This window comes from Embiotoca jacksoni, unplaced genomic scaffold (genome assembly GCF_022577435.1).
Source record: "Embiotoca jacksoni isolate LCO1_2020_lvr unplaced genomic scaffold, fEmbJac1.0.p SCAF_19, whole genome shotgun sequence".
NCBI classification, from domain to species: Eukaryota; Metazoa; Chordata; class Actinopteri; family Embiotocidae; genus Embiotoca; species Embiotoca jacksoni.
Genome location: NW_027185329.1, coordinates 3,628,656 through 3,650,643, shown reverse-complemented (window position 1 = coordinate 3,650,643; position 21,988 = coordinate 3,628,656). Strand labels below are relative to the sequence as shown.

The 21,988-nt window shown below is 40.2% G+C and overlaps 3 protein-coding genes across 4 annotated transcripts; 2 read left to right on the top strand and 1 right to left on the bottom strand.

Annotated features, from left to right (window-relative positions):
- Window positions 1–1,390: 1,390 nt before the first annotated feature.
- tm4sf4 (transmembrane 4 L six family member 4) lies at window positions 1,391–6,549 on the top strand. The gene is made up of 5 exons (XM_069153052.1): window positions 1,391–1,815; window positions 2,550–2,639; window positions 4,340–4,488; window positions 4,720–4,906; window positions 5,545–6,549. Exons 1-5 carry the CDS (start codon window positions 1,645–1,647, stop codon window positions 5,560–5,562), a joined length of 615 nt encoding a protein of 204 aa, XP_069009153.1. The 5' UTR covers window positions 1,391–1,644; the 3' UTR covers window positions 5,563–6,549.
- An 812-nt stretch (window positions 6,550–7,361) lies between these two features.
- On the top strand, window positions 7,362–9,385 carry LOC138200309 (transmembrane protein 69-like). 2 transcript variants are annotated; one of them, XM_069152874.1, is made up of 3 exons: window positions 7,362–7,495; window positions 8,184–8,228; window positions 8,325–9,385. In XM_069152874.1, the coding sequence occupies exons 2-3, from the start codon at window positions 8,184–8,186 to the stop codon at window positions 9,084–9,086; spliced, it is 807 nt and encodes a 268-aa protein (XP_069008975.1). In that variant the 5' UTR covers window positions 7,362–7,495; the 3' UTR covers window positions 9,087–9,385. The 2 variants fall into 2 exon arrangements, with proteins under 2 accessions (XP_069008975.1, XP_069008977.1); XM_069152876.1 differs by lacking the exon at window positions 7,362–7,495 and adding an exon at window positions 7,858–7,873.
- A 663-nt stretch (window positions 9,386–10,048) lies between these two features.
- On the bottom strand, window positions 10,049–20,980 carry slc25a24 (solute carrier family 25 member 24). The gene is made up of 10 exons (XM_069153048.1): window positions 20,514–20,980; window positions 17,820–17,946; window positions 17,600–17,687; window positions 15,831–15,942; window positions 13,360–13,518; window positions 13,014–13,166; window positions 12,701–12,808; window positions 11,762–11,929; window positions 11,445–11,595; window positions 10,049–11,207 (listed from the first exon to the last, which is right to left on the bottom strand). The coding sequence occupies exons 1-10, from the start codon at window positions 20,691–20,693 to the stop codon at window positions 11,026–11,028; spliced, it is 1,428 nt and encodes a 475-aa protein (XP_069009149.1). The 5' UTR covers window positions 20,694–20,980; the 3' UTR covers window positions 10,049–11,025.
- Between the last annotated feature and the right edge of the window lie 1,008 nt (window positions 20,981–21,988).

Genomic DNA, 21,988 nt, shown 5'->3' with positions numbered 1-21,988 from the left:
CACACTAATTTATAAGCTGTTCTGTTGTCTCATCAGCAGACAGAGATGTTTTGAAATTGTAGAGTCATTTTTCTTGCATCTTTAAGGACTTTTGATCCATATAATTCAAGTGGAGGTTATCTGAAATAACAAATCCCAATGCTTTCAGGCTACACTTTCAGATTACAAATTGAAAACTGAAATAATCTCAATCCTGCAGCCTGTGTTGTCTTTATTTTTGGCAAATTGTTATTGATATTTATTTTCTTTAAACCAGAGGTAAGAGGGATTATGATTGGACGAGGTACTTCTCATGTGAACTGTTGTGCCTTTGAAGTGCTGACAGCCACTCTACCGGGAAAACATAACCATAAGAGATGTGGATCGGTTCATGGGCAATAATAAGGGATTATTCAAGGTATATTGGTAGAAAATAAAGCATAAATAACCACATGCTGTTGCAATTAGGTGGAATACAAATTTTTGGTGAAACCAACCTTAAATTCATGGTTACAGTCCAGAAGGTTGTACAGCAGAAAAGTTTGTCAATTTAGAGCAACATTTGAAAACCTTTAAGTTTATCTAAATTGTTATTTTATCTATCAAAAATCTGTTAAAAATAAATAAATAGTATAAAGTAGTGTAAAAAAGGTGTCTGCTGTTGTTTATTCTTTAATACGACAATTTCTCCTGCCAGACAAATTCAATTGTGAATTTAGGTAACCGAGTTTGTCAATTTTACTGTAGAAAAAAACAATTTTTTTTTTTTTTTTTTAAAGATAGAATTATTATTTCAAGATACAGAATGCAAATATTATAACTTAACAACTTGACACGTGTCATTAAATACACCTGAGGCAGGGTTGTGGTCCGATAATCTACAATTTGTCCTTCTACTGGGCAATTTTTTTAACACTTTTATGGTGAAAAAAAAAACTATGATTCAAAATCACGTTCCCGTCCTAGATACCACGTGTCATCCTTAGATCAACAATATTTATGAGGAACAGGAAACTAATGAAGAAGTCTTTGCAGATGAGCCGCGGGGGCCCGGATGCATCGACCGAACTGTCTGTCACTTCCTCTCCCGTCTCCATGAACAACAAAACACATGGTTGAACATTAACCACTGTGTCTCTTCACTTGTGTATCTGTGTGCACACACAGGTCTGCCGTCCTCCATTAACGGGCCCTCGGTGTGTTTGCATGAGCATGCAAACGCCTGCGTGTGTGTGTGTGTGTGTGTGTGTGTGTGTGTGTGTGTGTGTGTGTGTGTGAGAGAGAGAGATATCCTGCCATATTGTAGCTGACTGGTGTAAAAGTGAAGCAGTGAGATAGGTGAGGGGGGGAGGAGGGAGAGGGAGCTATAAAGGCTCAAAGCATCAACCATCCTCAGACGGGTCAGGTGAAGCATTCAGAGATTTTCAAAGCAACCACGACGCTTCATTTGGTCGAAGCAAACCAGGCGGAGGGTTATTACTATTATTTTTTTTTATTTTTTTAAAATCTCAACTTCTATCCCCTGAACCGCTTGGAGTGGACGAAAACTAAATCTATATTTAAATATACCTTTTAGATAATAAGTGGAGAGTTTCGAGGCCCAGAAAATAACCTCTATTACGTCGAGTTGTTTCTGTCACGGGCGGTTGAAGCATCAGCGTCAGAATGTGTTCAGGCGGCTTTGCCAAATGTCTGGGGATCACTCTGATGCCTGTGGTGATTGTCTGCGTGCTGTGCAACATCCTCCTCTTCTTCCCCGGTGGAAACTATGTGGAAAAGGACCACATCACAGAGCAAGTCTGGTACTTTGGAGGCATTCTGGGATCTGGAGTGCTGGTGAGTGCTTCAGGGCGGTGCAAAATTAGGTTTTTAAAACATAAATTATAAAAACATTTGATCGCCTGCGAGATACGATAAGAGTGGCTGTGTAGACTTGTATATTAACTGAAGACGATCTGACAGTTATTTTCTTCATGAAATGATTGTTTGTTTTATAAAATGTGAAAAACTTGCCTGTAATAATCACCCAGATTCTTTTGCTTGTTGAGCAAACCAAAATCGTAATATACGAAATTATATTTAAACATAATTTTTTTTTTTTTTTTTAAAGAGCTGAGAAATTTCAGCTAACTATCTGAAATCTCAAGGGGGGGATTTCTTTAAAGATTTAATATAATTTTGGATTTACAGTTACTTTGGTATTGCATGATATGTACCTGTAAAGAACATAAATCAGTTTAAAGCAACTTTTATGTTTCTACAACATATTTCAAAAAATCATGACATGTTTGCAGAAAAACTTAACAAACCTGCTGCAGCTTTAAATAATTGCCTGAGAAGGAGCTTGTTCTGTACATCTTAATGACTTGGTGGGACATTAGTTCAGTTTCCTTCTGCACACAGTAAAGGAACAAATAATTCATTATCTACTCAACTTTGTGTGTGTGTGTGTGTGTGTGTGTGTGTGTGTGTGTGTGTGTGTGTGTGTGTGTGTGTGTGTGTGTGCGTGCGTGTGTGTGTGTGTGTGTGTGTGTGTGTGTGTGTGAACTTGGGGTGTGTCCGGGCGCCAGATGATCTTCCCAGCTCTGGTCTTCATGGGTCTGAAGAACAATGACTGCTGCGGTTGCTGTGGCAACGAAAGCTGTGGGCGGAGATTCGCGGTGAGGAGATGTTGCACACTGTTTCACTTCTCACCATCACGAAATGATTATTTACACCAGTGGTTTTGAAAAAGTTGGGCGAAGGTCCCGATTAGACTCTCAGGAAGCAAGAAGACTGGAAAGAGTCCCGAAATAAGTCTGTTTTGTTCTGTTTTTGTTGGGAAAAGCTCGTTTTAAACACTCTGGCTGCAGTTTTAGTAGCCAACATTGTAGATTAAATGTTTTTTTTGTGTTTTTTTTTTTACCAGCTTAACAAGTGAGACTTCAGCAGGCCTTTTAATAGATGTTTTGATTCAGGAGGTAAACCACAAGTGTCACTAATAACGTTACCAGCAGGTACAGCTGGATGGCAGTGCTGTTTCCAGGGCTACAAACAGGAGCAAATAAAGTTTTTGGTTTTTATTTCTTCATATAAAATGTGTGAAAGAACATTCATTTTGTCAGCGTAGTGTTGAATAACCTACATTTTTAAATGAATTGTTATTTTAAGTATTAAACTCTCTGGTTAACTTTGTGTCTTCAAGAACACCGAGATCATCTGCTGCTGGTTTATTGGAGGTTGCCAGCAAACATCCGAAAGAAAATTGGGGATTGAGCTTTTTTTTTTATCAGTTCTGCTCCAAAGATGTGGAACAAACTACCCGTTAGATATCAGGGAAGCTAACTCAGTTAATACTTTTAAAAGAAAGCTAAAAACTTGTCTATTTGAGTCTTTAACTAGTTACCCCTGAAGCTCTCTCCCTTGGTATCCGTTTTTAATGTGAAACACTTTGAGCTGAATTTCTTGGATGAAAGGTGCTATACAAATAAAGTTTATTATTATTAATAATAATAATAATAAGAATAATGAGAATTGGATTGGTGTTCAATTAGAATATATATATTAAAAAAAAAGTGAAAATGTAATTTTTCTGTGGGGAAATCGGACTATGAAATCTCATTTGCAGCAGTAATTGCTAAGAGGACCTTAATTAGTAATTTCTTATTGCTGCAGAAAATACTTTTATTTTCTATTATATTCCCTTGAATGAAAATAGTTAAAAAAAACAAAACAAGTACAACATCAACTTTTCTGATAGCCTAAATATTAAAGGAGTTAGAATAAAGCGTGAAGGCTTTGCAGCTGCTGCGTACTGATTACCGCTGCCAGGTGTCACCTGGTACCTGCAGAGTCAAATCACCCTGAGCACATCATGAAAAACAAACACTGAGGCACTGCACACACACACACCCTCCATGATTCACACAGCAATAAATGTAAAGAACACACACACACACACACCCTCCATGATTCACACAGCAATAAATGTCAAGGAAACACACACACACATTAAATACAAATCCAATGACTGTAACAAGACATTCCCTTGATGACTTTCTAACACAGAGCTGGTATTGTGCTGCCAGAGACACACACACACACACACACACACACACACACACACATACTGATCAATAACATGTAGGTGTGTGTGAGGTGGGAATCGGCAAACAAAAGCGTGTCAGATTACACACACACACACATTCACACCATCTCAGTCGCCTTTGCGTCGGCCGTGACCGTGACCTCAGCACGCCGAGAGAGCGACTCCACTGTCGTCTGTGTTTGGGAAGTTTAAAGTGAGAATGTTGAAGGTATTGATTCCCAATATGAGCGGCTCTTCTTTCCTCCCCCCTCCTCTCTTACTCTCCCTCCGCAGATGCTGAGTTCTATTCTGTTTGCAGCTGTTGGTGTTTTAGGTGCCGGTTACTCAGTGACAACTTCAGCTCTGGCCATCAACCAAGGACCAAAATGTCTCATGGATTTGAACGAAAGCATAGCCATCTGGGACTACCCCTTCTCAAAAGGGTGAGAGACATACAATTATCAAGTTAATAATATGTAAAGTTTCCATCACATTCTCAGTAAATTGTGGATGTTTACGTGAAAGCATTTTACCGTCCTTAAATTTCAAAAAGTTTGGAAGTTGTTTCGGGTCAACTAATCCATTAAAACGAACTCTTTCAACAAGTTTCTTGTCTTTTTTTTCTTTTTTTTTTTTTTACCCTGCTCCTCTCTTTTCTCACCTTCCTCTCCCAGAAACTATCTGTCCGACAAATCTGTGTGGTCCCTGTGCAAAGAGCCGTCCGGCGTGGTGTCCTGGCATCTGTCTCTGTTCTCCGTGCTGCTGGTCATGGGTCTGATTCAGGTGGCGCTGTGTGCCGTGCAGGTGGTGAACGGCCTGCTGGGAGCTCTGTGTGGGGACTGCTGCGGCTGCTGCGGAGAGGTCGGTGTCTCGTCCCATACGATGCTGTAGTCACTTCAGTTCACCGTATGTCTGAGATGAATTGGCTCCAATTCTGTTGGTGAAGCTGAAGTCTGAAATTATCATCATTACTACTATATGTAGCGTCTTTTTTTTTTTTTTTTCATATTTCTTATTGTTTCCGTAAGGCTGAAGTCTACTTAGTTAGAGAGAAAGGTTGTGAGATAATATGTATTTATTGTTCTACCACGATTTCTCTCGTTAAATCTGTGCACACAAAAAAAAAAGATTTAGTTTCAATTATATTCTAACTGATTAAATAAAAGACTCATAATAAAGCAAAAGAAATTATGGAAACATATTGAAGATTAAACGGTAGATTGAGGCTTTTTTTTTTTTTTCAAGTGTTTACACCTACAGGAAGTTAAAAAAAAACAACAACTGCTTAACCAGTGAAATCCTCAGACTCAGGTCTATAATTACAATTAATCAGGATGCTGTATATTTACCTTTTAATTGCAGATTTGGCTGAATGAAATTGGGATCCAGGAAATTATGTGGGCCAGCAGTTTAAAGCGTTCAGATTAGTGTTAGCAAACAAAGTGGATTAGATGTTAAGACTAAAACACATGAAAACGTTAATAATGTTTGTCTTTCAGAGCGATGGGGCCGTCTGAGCGCCGTCTGAGCGCCGGCTGTGGCTGCGAGAGTCTGAAGGCGGCTTTGTATTTATTCTTTTTTTTTTGTGGCTGGGTTTCATGCTTCAAACTAATGTAGAAATAAGTTTCTGGATAGGAGCTCATTGATTACAGTGTATGACTGATCTAAAAACACCGTGGAAATGACGGAGCTCCATAAAAGTTTTCTTTAACCCTCTAAAACACTAATCCATCTTTTTATTATTAAAACTGAATGTGCATCTGCTGCATTTTTTTTTTCTCCAACATTAACCACTGTAGTTAATAGTTTCCCATATACAGTATATTTGTGCCCATTAAGAGTCTGTAGAGTTCAACTTGCATTAAATTAGTATGGGGGGGAAATAATCACATTTTTAATGTGTGTGAAAAGCAAATACGACAATGAGATTGGATAGGATTATTCATTTGAATATATATATATTTTCTTTTTTCTTGAAGTCAAACTCTTCAGGGTAAGAAATGTTTTGTATGACTGCCCCCTGCTGGGCTGGGAGTCGGATGTGAAACAGACCAAACTCTTATCTACAACTCTTCTCTCTTCTTAGTCTGCGGTGTTGGTGTGAGTCTGAGGTGTTTTTTATTAAATCTAATATGTCACAACAATACATTTTTACATCTAATCACTACATTTGTTGTTTTTTTGATTTTTGTGTTTCTCTTCGACGTGACTTCACGTGAGACTCTTAACTTGTCTTGATATGTTAATAAAATGCATCTTTATGTAAAACCTACTATTCAATGGCCAATTTTGGGGGGAATTATTGAAATAAAAAAAAAAAAAATGAATTTGGAGCACACTGTGAGTAAAGAAATACACACAAGAACTCACCCGGGCTTCTTGTCAAGGAGGAGGAAAGAAATGAGAAACTTCTTACACTTAAGAAAAAGTAAAATAAAGCTGTTTATTACAGTTTCTGTCTCCCTCTCTCTCTCTCTCTCCGGGGAACTGTTTGTTGTTTTTCTGTCGGCATCCTCGCCACCGCCCCCTGCTGGACAAAACCTGCTACAGCGACTGGGGAAATGACTGGAAATTAACCCACAGGGACCTCGGTTTGATTTGAGTGGGTTACAAATTGAATGGACCTGTCCTTTCATTACACACTGAAACTTTGTGACTTTGTTATCTACACACAGACCTCTTGGCTTATACTGGTTGTTATTGCGAAAGACCAACAAGGTGGGTAGACAAAAAAAATAAACAGGCAGGCAAAAACTCAGACATTTGTATAAACAAGGAGTGATAAGACAGGAGTAAATTGACATGACCTCAACTCTTGACCAGGTGATTAACTTATTTTTTTTTTTCAATAATTAGTCATTTGTTATATGGTTGTCAATTGTTTGTACTATTTATCTAAATAACTTTCTTCATGTAAAATTTGTATTTTGAATTTTAGCCAACTCAACTTTATGTTCGTGATGTTTGCCCCTTTTAGATAACAATATATTAGACAAGTGACCTCACAAATGTCGTATGAAAGCTTAATTTCATGAATAGAATAAATACGTCATTTGTTCATCTATCTTTGATTAATTGATAAATCCTGTACTGAACGATGCACTCATTCATCCGCCAGAGCGTCTCCGGAGACGTTAACAAAAAAAAACAATAGAAAATCAAAATATAACTTGTTCCAAACAATCCGCACATCTACTTTTAAACACAGTTTCTCCTTTTTCATGCAGTTCATACTTATTTCCAGGCTAATTTCTATGAAGACTCGCTCTATTCTGGTGGAACTGAACTGACGCGGCGCGTCTATTTCAGCACGGAAGGATTAAACTGCGCACCAACGTGGAACCAGCTCAAGTAGGTTGAGTCCCTGCTGACTGACCGAGGACATATATCTATATATATATATATATATATATATATATTAAATTATGACGTTTTCAACCTGAACCAGAGGTAATTATTGTGTCTGCATTGGAGAAATGTGGTTTTGTGAAAGGATGCGTTTCAGTGATGTTGTTTTTGTTGTTGTTTTGGTTCGTTTCGCCAGTCTGCAGAACCAAACAGCCAAAAGTGAACTATTTATTTTTTATATTGCCGTTTAGGCCTGGTGCATTTTATTTAGTTTGAAAGCTAAGGTGTAAAATATATCTGTGTATTTTTGTGTGTCTTAATGTATTATAATGTATTGGTCACCATTAAGGGTTTAGTTCTAATCTGATTAATTCATTTAATTGTTTTTTTTTTTCTTCCTGTTTTTATTTTGTTGGCGGTTTTAGGAAATAATGCCAACGTGTCACTGGATTCATCTTCTAAATGTTTTGATATTTTCTGGTTTGCTTTGCCTCTAAACCAAACATGTCTGGACTTTTCACAGTTTTTCTTCTCAAATTTCTGATCATTTCTAGATGAAAATTTACATACAAGATGGCAATGTTTATAAAAGATTATACAAGAAAATAATGAAAGGATGTATCAATATTGAAAATTATCATTAATTGCATTAGTTTTACATTTTATTTCTACATTTTTTTTTTTCCCCTTTTTGTTTAATTCAAACCTTCGGTGAAATCACCTTAATAGCGTGTTTCTGTGTATTTTTTTTGCTCTCTTTAATCTGACCTACGTTTCATTTTGTCATCAGATGCTCTCGGTTGTATTTAGAAGAAGCACCTTTGCAACCCAGAAGGTAACATATGTGACACCACGGCTACAAAAGCTCCCAAGATTTGAACGATTATAAAATAAACGTGAATTACAAACTCTATTATGGGTGTCTTTTTAGGTGTTGCATTGGGCAGGTCTTCCACACAGGTGCTGGACGTCAGCCCCGGCCCGAGCTGACGACGGTGGATCCGTCTCATCGAGCATCCTCCCGTCCACGGAGAGGGACGCCGGACGAGTTAAATCCTCTGCTGTCTGCGGGTTTAGGGGGAGCGTCCTCTCCCAGAGGACTCGTGATGCTTCGCTTTTCGTGAGGAACCAACACTTCCACTCCTCTGCTGTGCGGTGGAAGAAGCGAGCCCAGCCCGAACCTCCTCCCAGAGAGCTGGATCTGCTGCGCTATGACATGAAGCACTTGTGGAAAGGTCCCAAACCTGCTCTGTACCTTGGCTTCGCGGGGCTGATCCCCTTCGTCTCCCCGACTCTGCTCATGGCCATGACCGAGAGCTACTACCCGGAGCTGGCTTACGCCCAGTTGGCCTACGCCGCCTCCATCGTTTCTTTCCTGGGAGGAGCTCGATGGGGTTTCGCGCTTCCCGACAGCAGCCCCGCCAGACCCGACTGGATAAACCTGGCCAACAGCGTGGTTCCCTCCCTGTTAGCCTGCGTGACCATGCTGATGAGCGACAGCCTTGTTCCCGCAGCCACCATGGTCATCATGGGACTTGGGATCTCGCTGCATTACGATCTGTCTCTGCTTCCCACTTACCCCGGCTGGTTCAAAGCCCTGCGTGCTGTCCTGACCGTCGTGGCATTTTTTTCTCTGGTTGGCACTCTCATAATGAACGGTTTTTACCCAGAGAAGAAAATTTTCCAAGATTAACTTTACTTAGATGGATAAAAGATCGCCATGTTTCTCCACAATTTCATTTGGATGATCCAACTTCAAGGTTTTTCTTGATACCAGAGTTTTCTTCTCCTGTTAATTGTCTAAATCGGAGGTCTGTCGGGTTAAATGCTCATTTTATGAGTTGTTTGTTTCATACAGTCGATCAAGCTACAAACTGACATCTGTTAAAGCAAAGAATAATTTAATATGCACTCAAAATAAACGAGCTGCAATGCTATTATGTTCCCGTTTCTCCCAAAAATATTCGGAAAATAAATGTATTTTATAATTTATCTAAGTTTGTCTCAGTTTTGTCCTCCACATCAACTTCATATAATAAAGCTGCTATGTGTAGAAAATATGAAGATGATTATACAATCTTTCACATTATACAGAAGAAATTTCAGTGATTTTCTTTTTCAATACCTCCACTAGGTGTCGCCAAAATTGAGGATTTTCATTTCCCACAGTTAAAGAAAAAAATGGGTAATACAAGTTCCTTGATGAATATTTTTTTTTTTTTCAAAAGTCCGACATTGTATAGTTTTTCACAAGTTCACATTAAACATTAACATTAAACTTGTCTATTGTGTGAAGACACCCTGAAGTATTTATTCTGGGAAAAAGGATAAAATTTAATCAACTATATCCAAGAATTATTTTTTTTTAAACTTCATTATTAACATTTAACAATTATTAAGTTGTCCGAACTATTGAGCTGTTAAAAGGAATTGCACGGCAGTTGTTTTACCTGGTTGGGATCAGACGGCTAACGCCTGTGACATCATAGCATTACAGACGATCGAAACTGGAGTAATCTATACTTAAAGCCTGAAGGATCAAATGACACCCAAGACTCCAGTTTAGAAAACACCGAGAAGACAAAACATCAAATCTATTCATTTCAAATGTCATTCCATTTTGAGAATAAATACACACAACTCCTCACGTTTGTATTCAAATATTTTTATTAATGTAAACACCAGCATCTATCACCCAAATATTGAAAAGAAAGGCAAGAGAAAAGGGAGGGTGCAGAAGTCCACATATATGAGAGGAAACACCTAAGGCACGTTTCTCCTCCGTTCGCCGACGTCACAGAGGAGGTGCAATAATGTCCGTTATAAAGCTCTGTGGACCACTCGGGTGAAATCCGTCCCCACAAGGACACATCTGTCTCAAACACAACAGGACATGATCGACCACTGTACAGTATTGCACTTGGAAAGTTTCCTCCGATTTTTTGGTGAACCGGCTCCCCATTCACAAGGAACATCTTGCACAATATTTGGGCAGCTTTTATAAAGCCGTCAGGAAAAACGGGACTTCTCAACTGACTATTTTTGATATTAACGAAAAAAAAAGAAGAAAACTAAAGCAGGTGATATCTTGGACTTCCTATCAGGATCAGACTCGGTGCAGTAAGGTGCTTTTTGGTCAAATATTAGAGGAACTTCACACATTTCTGGCGAAGCGATGGCATCTCTACTCAAAACAACTAAACCGAACAAAAATGAACCTCTCGAAGTGTTTCTGTTTTTAAAACTGAAAGTGAGGTGACTTCAAAGTGTGTCCTGAGATTGAGTGCAGTGCACTTAAAGCTGTCGGTGAATCGCGAACGCAGCCCGGACGAAAACATACCTTTGGAAAGTGTACAGTCGTGCTGCAGGATTTTCTAAACACTCTTTGGTGGCTCAGTAGTTCAGCCAAGTCCTGCAATCACTTCAAAACATCTACAATGGCTTCATCTCCAGCGGTTGGAGTTCAGACTTCTGGTGGCCAACAAGTAAACATCTTCTTTAAATGCCAGATGAAAGAAGAGGAGACTTGTGAAATTTTAAAATAAAACAAAAAAAAACCCCAATCTTTTTCGTTGTTGTTGTTGCTAGTCTTCTTGTCGTCTCACGGACACGAAGACAGACGACTCTGCTGCCTACTTCTGGATACCCAGGCCGGACCGCATGTACTCGTACACCACGTAGCTGATGCTCACAGCCGGTATGACCTTCATGAAATTGGGCAGGATGCCTCGGTAAAGTCCGAAGAAGCCCTCCTTTTCCAGGATCTTCTTCACCATGTGGTTCATCGGCAGCTGCTCTGATCCTTCCACAGAAGCTGAGGACGGAGAAAGTTTCAAAGTTTATGTGTATGGACAGTAAAATATTTGGGTTTTTTTGCCTTATGCTGGAAGCGTAATGGATTTAATGCATGCAAAGTTGTCACGAGAGGGTTTACATTCACTCTGGGTGAACAGTATGGGATTTGTTTTTAACACTTAGATTCCATGTAAAGCATGTAAAGTAATCTCTGGATAAGAAGGTGCAAATTAATGGTTTTTTTTGTTCCCCGTACCTTGTGCCTGCATGCGGGTGCGGATCAGAGCCAGGGGATAGCTGGTCAGCTGGCCGCAGGTGCTGGAGATGGTACCGCAGCCGAGCAGCACCAGAATACCTGGGTTGGCCGTGTCTGTGGCGTACTGGGACAACCAGAAGTTCTTCAAGCTCTGGGGAGGAAGAGACAGGTGTGAGTGTGTATATGGGAGGAGCATCGTGTTTGACAAACTCTACGTACAGGTGACGTTTATAGACGAAGACGGTGCAGAATATTATTTGATCTAAATCTGAATCCATCTTAATTTTTCCAGACGCGAATGATTTGTGGCGACGTACCTCGTACACTGCCAGATCGATCCCGGCGTAGGGGATGATGCCCAGGATGTTGGGGATGTAGCCCTTGTAAAACGCCTTCACCCCCTCCTTCTTCAGGATTTTCTTGGCACAGTCGAACATTCCCGAGTACTGTCCAGTTTTCCGCAGGGTCAGACGGGTTTTCATCACCTGAACGGACACAGACGGTCAGCGCGGCACGGCGAGGAACAGCCAGAAGCAGAGTTTAACAATAAGGACTGAAATAAGAGCAGCAGTCTGACCCCCATTCAAAGATTACTGATCATTGGGTTTTTTTTTGGTGATTTGTCTCTCCACAAAAGGAGGTAAACATTCACTTTAAATGAAGAACTTCCTCTACTTCATAGTCCACTTCTCTGCTGTGTTCTTGTGCGTATGAATGCGGTGATATTTTGGCAAAAAAAAAAAAAAAATGTGACAGTATGGTTTCCATTTGAAAAGCACATATGTCTCCAAAATATGAGTTAGGCTGCAGGACTGGCAGGAAATAACGTTGGCCTCTTCGTCAACGACAAACTTTTTACAGGCTCCTGTTTCACGCTCAGTGGATTATCTGCATTCATTCATTCATATGAGATTATACACAAAAACTCAAATGTTCTGCTGGGCTCCGTCCCTGTGGCACGTCATGCCGTTATCACGTCAACGGTTTTAATTCCAATCTTCTTTACATCTCCTTCATATTGATCACTATACTAATGACCAGATGGCTGCTTCAGCCTCATAGCGGGCATCCATCCCACTCCACTACTTTTCACATTAGGACACAAGCTCAAAACTTATTGTGGCTGGAAATATCAGAAAAAAATATTTGTGAAATATATTTCCTTTTTAAAATAATTGCCCTTTTAGTACTCAGAAATGCAACAAACCAAACACACACACACTTCCTGTGTTCACCAAAGCTTTACTTCCACTCACCTCCATGGGGTAGATGGCGGTTTGTGCTGTGGCTCCGGCCAGCGATCCCGCCATGAACCTCTCGTGGGTCCGGACCTTTCCCGGATCACTGGCCAGCAGCTTCTTATACTGATGAAACAACGACGGAGGAGCATGAAAACTCTACAACTAACGGTCTTTTTTTTTTATCACCATTAGATGATCCTGAATACTGTCGGTGTCGTCATCTTCACACTAAACAGCATCTTGTCGCTGTAGATTTCACTTTACGTCAATGTTTCGAGCACCGAGTTTGTATGTTGGAATCTACTCGGTGTGGCTGAACTGCTTCTACCTGTTCGTAAGCCATGAATTTAATGGCCGTCTCGGGGGCGATCTTCAGGACGTTGATGCCATTTCCTCTCCACAAAGACGTCGGCCCTCCTTCTTTTAACATTTGTTTAAAACCGCTGACCAGGTTGATTTTGTTGCTCTTGGACGAATGCACCTGTAAATAAAAAAGATTTACAGTTGTCAGTCGTGACTTTCAAAATAAAATATATTCATGATGAATTAGAGGCCGTGAGTAAAAATACAGAAAATATAGTTAAAGACGGGTTAACCAAAACTGTCATGAGAGGATCTGATTCATGGGACCAATAAACAGCGGCAACACAACAGACACTTAAATCCTGACCCACCTGCATGAAGACCTTCATTCGGTCCAGCGGGGCGGTTCCTGTACGGGACACGGCGCCGGCCATGGCCCCCGCCGTCAGCTGCTTCCACCACACACCGGTCGTCTTCTCCTCCTCTGTGAACTCATCTGGGATGGCGAGGCTGTCACCTATGTCCAAAACCTAGACACGACGCAGTCCAACCAACTCACAGTCAGAGAGATTTATGAAGCGCTGTGTGACGGTTTCTTAACATCAACAAAATAAATGTTAAATTGAAAGACAAACTTGCGAGGGCTCTGAAATAAACTGATTTAAACAGCTACGGTTCAAAGGACGCAACTTCAAAGACCACACATCGTCCGTGCTTCACCTTGAACTTAATGCCGGGCAGGATGGGACACGGGCCAGTTCCTTATCCAAAATCTTGCATAACTACAGGCCCATGCTGTGAGATCAGTTACATCACTGCACGACACCGACGTAAAACCGTTGTTTCAGTTGACAAAAAAAAAAAAAAAAAAAAAAAACAGAAATGTAGTTGTACCTCGCTTGCAGCAATGTCACTCTCACTGGTTCGGTTGTTTCCTGTCAAACGAGGGTACCTTTCATTTGGTTGTTAAGGAATCGCGAATTCTTTACTTCAATTACCTCAAACTCCATCTTCTTTAGTTGTCAGCCAATACATGCACTGATTCCTTCATAGATGATTGGTGATGAGCTAAAATAAAGACTCTTTCATTCATGACCACTCAAACTAAAAGTCTGACTGCAAGAACCTACCACATCCACCTCCAGCTCATAGATCCCCCCAACGTCTTCAAAGTCCAGGAAAAACCGCCTATGCTGCTGGTGCTGGTGCTGCTGCTGCTGCTGCAGAGCCATGACCATCTCGAGCCTTTAAAAAGCTGCTGATTCAGAGTCAGTATCCCTCCCAAACACCAGTTCACTGACTGATCCGGATCCTTCACGCAATCCTGTTGAAGCGCCCGGGCAGTTGTCGAGGGTCTGCAGAGCCAAACACTGAACCCAGAGAGACCAGTAACCATCGGCTTGAATGCTGGAGGTGATGGGAAGTTCTCACGGCCATAAATGTCCCCAGAAACTGTTCGGGTCTCACCGACGCCTCTGCTCGGCTCACCTTGCTCTCGTCCTGTCCTGTTCCGTTCCAGACTACTTTCCTCTCACCTCATCCTATTATAATCCCATTGACGAGCTAATCCGCCCGCAGGACACACTGAAATTAGCTTATCTCTGATTTTAGAAACCAGAGGTTAAGTTAGCCTGTCAGTGGACAAAGTGCCAGAGATTAGCCATTGACTGGAACTGGCTGTGTTTCTTCCATTCAACTGTACTTCTATATACAGCCAAAAGGGTGCAAGTGAGGATTTAAATACTCTTTGTTTACGGTTGTTTGACACTGATCTTCATCAACAATTTCAAGAACCGGGCAAACAAATATCACTGATCGACATATTTTCCTTAACAAAAAAGATCACCAGAAATATGTCACGTGAAGATTATTTTCCAATACTTTTAATTTGAATAATTTTCCAATAAAACTGTTCAATCTCCTTGCAAGAAGTGGCTGTGGCTCAAACATAACAGTCTGGTAATTCGGCTCGTATTACGCGCAGCCGACCAATCAGAGAACAGTGTCGGTCGTTCACCACGTTCGTCCCGCCCCTCCTTCACTGTAATTGGACAGCTGGTGACAGTGACGCACGCAACATTAATATTTATCTACTCTCGTTGATTGAAAAATAAATAAATAAATAAATCGCCGAAACGTTCAGCGCTGAATAAACAGTCGGTACGTCGTCAAGCTGCTCGCGTTTATTTAAACAATTAAGAAAAAAAAAAAATGCTGAACTCAGTAAAAAAACGCTTTGTTGGACACAAAGCTGCAGCGGGAGCGTCGGCCAGTTTCGCAGCATGCTAATTGGTTCAAATGAACCGCAGGCCAACGTCCAGCAGGATGGAACAACTGCAAATTATTATTATTTTTTTTATTTTTATGGAGGATGTTCAGACCCATATTCACAGTGATGTTGGGTTCCGGTTCTCCACCTCTCAACACGCTTCTCCCTCCACTCTCCTTTTCTCACCTGTGCTGGAGACATGAATGAATCTAATCTGTTGAGCTCCTGGTCTGACGCCAAAGCTCTCGTCCAAATCCAGTATCAACCACCGACCGCCTTACATAACTTTCCCCTTCTGAGCTGCGGTTCTTAATTAGAGGTCTGGGAATACGTGATTATAAAATAACTTTGGTGGCAAATATTACACGATAGCTTATTGTCTCTCACCCAGAAAAAAAAAAAAAAAAAACTATAGAGATGTTTAAAAATACTCAAGCTTTGAAGTTCGGTCACCAGCATGAAAACAGAACTTTACTCGGCAGTTTTCTTTCAACATTAAACTCTCTGTGATACTGACTGAATTGAGCTTTACATTATGCAGAAGCAGTGAATACAGAAGTGCCGTCCTCTTACCGTGGAGTGCTTCCAGTAGCGGATTATCTGCTGCAGGTTGGTGGCTGGGTTAAACAGGAAATGCTCCCTCCATTCATTCCAGTCCACAGTCATGGTGCCGTCCACATCTATACTGTTGGATTTATAGACACATTTTTTTTTATTATTCAAACCTGAACCTAAGGTCCAATTAAAGTTCAAGTAATGAGGGAATGAAAAATGAGTGAAAGTAAGGGTTTATATTAAATGGATGTTGTTTTGTTTTCAAAGCAAACACTTCATACTAAGACTGGAAATAAATCGACTTTATCCAATAAAGGAAATTATGGATTTTTACTAAGCCAAATTTACTTTTTTTTTTTAAATTATTATTATTACAAAACACTTTTAGCGATTGTTGCCTTTTTTTTTTATCAGATAAAGGGGGACAGAGGAAGAAGGGAGTGTGAAATGGTAAATGTGAAGTTAATATGTTGCAATTGTGGTCGGTGCCTCTGACCGTAAGCTATTGAGGCAACCGGGATGTATTTGGCAATTCTCATTTATAAGATTGCCCGAATCATGAATTAGCCACAACAATCAGTGATATCTAATTGTGGGTTAAACCATCATTCATTCGTTCATTTTGAGAAAGAGGAGTGGGAGAGGAGGGTCGGGGGAGAGACGGAAAGAAATGAAAAAGAGAAAGAAAGAACGATTTTCCCGATGCCAACAGAGAGTGTTGTCGGAAAACGCAATCAAGAATCAGCTCCCAAGTCATAAAGACTGCAGTTATCCAAACAACCAATGAAAACAGTCAATGACCAACATGCAAAAACAGCACAACTAACATATTTCTGAGCAGATTTTTTTTTTAATGTTTTAAAACTTGGTCTTTCCTGTCCTCATCTGCCCTCACTGCTCATCTTTTATTTCCTTTCTCGGTGTCCCTCCGGGTGACAGTCTCACTCATCAGTTCCTCTGCAGTTTTCTCACAAACGTTCCAGTCTGGTATTTCCTGCTTTAACTTCCTTCCTGGGTCTCACTGCCACACGTGCTCTGTCCATTTTTGCGTCTGCAAATACAGTGCAGACTGATACAGTGCAGACTGGTACAGCTGAACAGCTTCCAAAAAAAGTTCTTTACTCCTGAAGAGTTTCTTGAACACTTAAAAAATAAAGTTCCACCAACTAACATCCAATGTGTAAATTGTCTTTGTGCCTCCAGGTTTGACTGGATTTCTGTCCAAAAACACTGATGTGTGCGATACAATAACATACAGATATAATCCAACAAATTTATTACCTCTTGGGACATTAAAATTCTGCAAGTTATTTCTAAAATAGTTGTTCTTTAATTAGATAATGCAAAAACAGTATTCTTTTAGTTGGTGCAGGCAAAATAATCAGGGAACAAAATTTAAATTGTATAAAGTATAAATACCTGCAGAAAATCATAATGAAGAACACTTATATAAATGATTCCTAATCATCAATATTTTATATGGTTTGGTGAACAGCGCAGCGCTTATAATGAGACCTAATAGAAAACCTCTACGAGTGCTGTCGTTCATTCATTCATGTTAGTGAACTGCCTCCATCTCTGTCCGACATCCGGCAACCTCTTTATCATTTCACCGCCGGCCCTCTTCATAGACAAACTGCACACTGAGCCGGTTATCAGCCCCTCGCACTGGTCCACACCTTCTTCTGCTGCATCGACCTGCTGCTTTTCAAGGTTTTTTTGTGTGTTTTTTTTTCTTAAATCCACGAGTGCTTGCAGAGTAACATCTATAAAACAAGCTGACGTACCTCTGAAGGATTTTCTCTGCGTTCGCTTTGCTGATGTCGACTCCCAGATCAGAAAGGGACTGCTTTATCTCCATGAAGTCTATTCGACCTGTTGGAAGTAAAAAAAAACAACAAAAAAAGTCCTGACATGATAGATTCTGAAATTCACAGGATATTTTTTTTAATTTTTTTGTAACTTTTCAGTTCCTGATGTCTTCTGGATATCATAATGACGCCATACCGTCGTTGTTTTTGTCCAAACTCCTGAAGGTTAGTTGTAACTTCTTCTCGTGTTCCTTTAAGTACTTGGAGAACTCGTTGAAGTCGAGCCCGTCATCTTTGTCTTGGTCTCCAGAGGAAACGATTTTCTAAAAAAAACAAAAAAACACTCCAAGCATTAGCAATCCAGCAATTAAGTTTCAGCTCTGCTGTGACATGAGATGAATCTGTTTTCTCCTCCTCAAACAGCAGCTGCTTGATTCTACCAGCTGGTGGGAGAGTAACGCAGAAAAAAAGCTTCACTTTGTCTGAACTCACTTCTTGTATACAGCCCTTTGTTCGGCCTAATTATGCATCATTATCTTTCCCTGACAAACTTGAACCCGTTGTCTTTCATTTTAGATGTCGTGCTGTGCTTTCATTGAGTATTTTCCACTTTGTATTTCATTTGTAAAGTGTTGTGTAAATGCAGATTTTCTTTGTTTGTGGAGGGATTGTCTGAGATCGGGAGAGACGTTCATGCGGTTGTCTTGACGAGGCTGCAGGAACATAATGGTGCAGAAACGTCACATGAATGTGCCGATTCAGAATCTAGACATAAATCAAATGTGTTATTATTGACCATTTTAAAAAGTCAAGAGGTGATCCAAGTCCCATGTATACATGTAAACACATGGAAATAAATACATGCAAAGAAAAATAAGATGTCAATAGCAACATTTATAGATAAAATCAAGCTTTAATAAATGATTAATTGTACTGAATGAGAACAAAACAAACCAATCAAGGTCCAAACGAGGTTGTCTTGAATGCACCCATTTGGCATATTTACGACCTGTTTATCATATTATTACCACATAATTGCACGAATAGGGAAAGCTCTTGTTTCGTAGCACCTAGTCACACACAGCAGTGACCTCCTTATTCTGACTCACAGATGAGCTTGAGGAATGCGAGACTATTTGATCAGCGTAGGTGGGACTTTCCTCTTAAGAGTCACGGCCCACAATAAATGTTCGATTATCGTTTGAACTTTGAGACAGTTTCAGAAATTCTGGAGCGCCGTTTCTTCCCCCAGCCCGAATGTGCTGCTGTTTTTACAGAAAAATAAGATTTTATGGATAATCCCAAAAAATGTGTGCTCAATTTTACTTTTAGGGGAAAATGTGTGTGAAAATACAGAGGAAATGAGACTGAAATCAAGGCTCTAAAGCATTTTTTTCTTTACCGTAGACTTGAATTTAAAAATGAACTTGCAAGAGACTGAACTTAAGGCTTGTCCAGGACTCAGTCAATTATGGATTTAGTTAACAAAAGGGACTTTTTAATTGTACCGTATCCACATCTACTCATTTTTTTTTACTTTGTTGTGTACTATATTGTAATGAAATTGAGGAAAATTAAACCATTATGACAAAAGATGCACATGAAAGTAATGAAGTCCCCGTTCTTCAAATTGGTCTTTTCATAGTTAGGACCATTTTAATGGAGATCACCGTCTACTAACTAGAATTGTTTTAGATTCTGGACGACAGTTTGGGTTTCAGTTTAAATTGAAGCCTGTAATTGTGGACGAAAAAACTCCAGACAAGAAGAACCACAGTGAGATCTCAGGGCACCTCAATATTGAGACTGAAACTCACAGCGAACATCATGTGATGTAATCAAAACCTCCAGAACCGTTTCTGAATGGAACGTGAGGGGAGACTTTTTCTTTTTTTTCTAGCTTTCATGTTAGAGACTTAAACTACAGATGGGTAAACTTGACAAATCACGTTTTTAAAGTGCTCTGAAAGGTGAAAATTTTTAACAACTACTATTCCAAGACAACTGGGCCAACTTCCTCTGCTGATGAGGATCATGTGATTTGACTGAAAGCACAACAACAGCTACTAAATGGACCTCATAGAGAGATGGCACTTTCTGAGGAAGTGACATCACAGGATGTAAAGCTGCAAAATATTTTGTATTTTCTTGATCGTGTTTATTTTTTCTTGATTAATCAAATAACTCTTGGATTTAAAAAATTTCAGAAAAAGGTGATAAATGTCGACCAGTGGTTCCCAAAACTGAATGTGCAACCGAAAATGTTTTGTTTTGTCTCGACCAACAGTCATCAACCAAAAGATATTCAGTTTATTGCCGTTGAGGACTAAAAGGAACCAGAAAATATTCACATTTAAATGCTGGAATCAAAGAAGCATTTTTTTTTTCATTAAAACAATCAATAAATTACCAAAAGAGATGGTAATTAAATGGCTGTTGATCAACAAATTGATTAATCAAATAATAGTTGCAGCTCTGGACACAGATCAGTTTCAGCTCTGGTTGAATTGATCATCAGGATCTTCAGTGGTTGGAAATATTAATAATTTTATAATATTATATGACTGATAATGAGGACTTTGCCTCAGCCTCTGAACGGTGATGTGCATAGGGCATGGTCACTATTCTGATTTTATTTATCAAACTAGGAATTTATAGAAAAAACAAATCAACAGAAAAGATCAATGAGGAAAACCACTGTTGACTGCAGCTTTGTAGTCAAATAAATGTACCGAGTTACTTCCTCAGGCCTGTATTCCCAAAAATAGTTCATGGTTTATACTGAGGAAATGTTCCTTTAGGAGTTTGCTACTATAACTAGTAGGTGATTTGTTAGGACTGATTCTCCGTAGAAGGTATTTTTGTGTGTGCTATTCACTGTTTTCTCTACCTGAGCTGCCCCTTTTCCGGTTTGGATGCCCATCGCAGCCAGGCCTGCCTTCAGCTCGGACACATCCACTTTTCCATCCTTGTTGGCGTCCAGCCTGGCGAACAGCTCCTCGTACGTTTTTGACGCATCTTCTGCGCAACGACAATCCGTAAAAAACAGCTTCCTGACGCCTTGAAACATGGTTAAACCCACACACACACACACACACACACACACTAATTCCTCTGGCTGGCACTGCACTTCTGGTTTCAGGATCGAAGGGATTTCCGCAGTGCAGCTTGGAGCAGCAGTGGAAGAAAAGTCCTCATGGGTCGTTGAAGTGAAAAATCCAGATAGTAAAAGACAAATGTCGATTCCCAGAAAGCTGTTTTGGTGAAGTAGTCTGGCAGCGTTCAGCAGAAGGGTGGAGAGACTGAGACTCGGTTCAGCTCGCCTGGGAAGACCTCCTCTTTTACTGCGCGCACACACACACACACACACACACACTAGAGACACACCCTTCCACAACGACACACGCACACGCACTGCTCTGCCACTCAGTGTGTTTTCACGGCGTATATTTGCACATGCGCCTTGACATTAATAGAGACAGCTGCTTTACTTGCAGAATTCTTTCAAATAGCGTCTCTTTCAATCGTGCATTAGTCAAGATTTTCTTTTTCAAGCTTTGTCGTTTGTTGTGGTTTATGGTGTAACAGTTGCCACGCGAGCGCACCCACGCGTACGCACCATATACACAGTCATATGTGCAAGCACCCTGCCCCCAGAGTTATCACTAGACAGTGTGAGTCATCTATTTCAGTTTAGTGAGTCATGCCCACAGGAATCCGACAGCCGGTCCAGATCAAATTTATCCCCCCAAACGTTTTTTTCATTATAATTGGGTCCATTTCTTTGAAGTCTACAGAGGCACAGAAGTGGGTGGAGATTGAGGGAGAGATGGGGATGTCCTGAAAGCGACTTTATAAAGACTGTAAATATGCATGTAGCCTCTTGGTGACTCATTTTGTTTGAAAATAACTTTTACAAATTCCAGTGGAGCTCTCAAAGTTTCCAAAAAATGCCAAATATGACCTATGCAACTGTGCAGCTGTTTGAATATCACTGATATGAAATTGTGCAACCATGTGACTATTTCAATCACATTAGCCTGGTGTTAAATAAAGTTGCAAACTGATTGGTTTTTTTTAAATACGTGATTGATATTTTTCATTATTATTTAAACCAGTATGAGAGAGCTGTACAGTTCAAAAACAGTGTACTGCAGTGTTTCCGTGGCACCATGAGATGGCGACAAATATTTACACATCAGCAGCTGGTTTCACTTTGTTGTTTAAAATCTGTCCAATCAGTGCTGCTGTTTTCCTGACTGACCGACAGGAGGCGATGGAGAGAGGAGGCGGGCTTTCAGCTGACGTCAAGCTTGAAGCTGACGTCAGTATACATCCGTTTAGTCGATACTTACTTCAAAGTAA

What these genes read in the sequence shown, in the direction of transcription:
- tm4sf4 (XM_069153052.1), top strand. Translation starts at nt 1,645, where the DNA reads ATGTGTTCAGGCGGCTTTGCCAAATGTCTGGGGATCACTCTGATGCCT. An exon ending in GCTGTGGGCGGAGATTCGCG is followed by an intron (nt 2,640 to 4,339) that starts GTGAGGAGATGT and finishes CTCCCTCCGCAG; the next exon opens with ATGCTGAGTTCTATTCTGTT. An exon ending in GACTACCCCTTCTCAAAAGG is followed by an intron (nt 4,489 to 4,719) that starts GTGAGAGACATA and finishes TTCCTCTCCCAG; the next exon opens with AAACTATCTGTCCGACAAAT.
- LOC138200309 (XM_069152874.1), top strand. Translation starts at nt 8,184, where the DNA reads ATGCTCTCGGTTGTATTTAGAAGAAGCACCTTTGCAACCCAGAAG. An exon ending in GCACCTTTGCAACCCAGAAG is followed by an intron (nt 8,229 to 8,324) that starts GTAACATATGTG and finishes GTGTCTTTTTAG; the next exon opens with GTGTTGCATTGGGCAGGTCT.
- slc25a24 (XM_069153048.1), bottom strand. Translation starts at nt 20,693, where the DNA reads ATGTTTCAAGGCGTCAGGAAGCTGTTTTTTACGGATTGTCGTTGCGCA. An exon ending in GCTACTGGAAGCACTCCACG is followed by an intron (nt 13,519 to 15,830) that starts GTAAGAGGACGG and finishes CGTCGTGTCTAG; the next exon opens with GTTTTGGACATAGGTGACAG. An exon ending in CCGCCATCTACCCCATGGAG is followed by an intron (nt 11,930 to 12,700) that starts GTGAGTGGAAGT and finishes GTGTCCGTTCAG; the next exon opens with GTGATGAAAACCCGTCTGAC.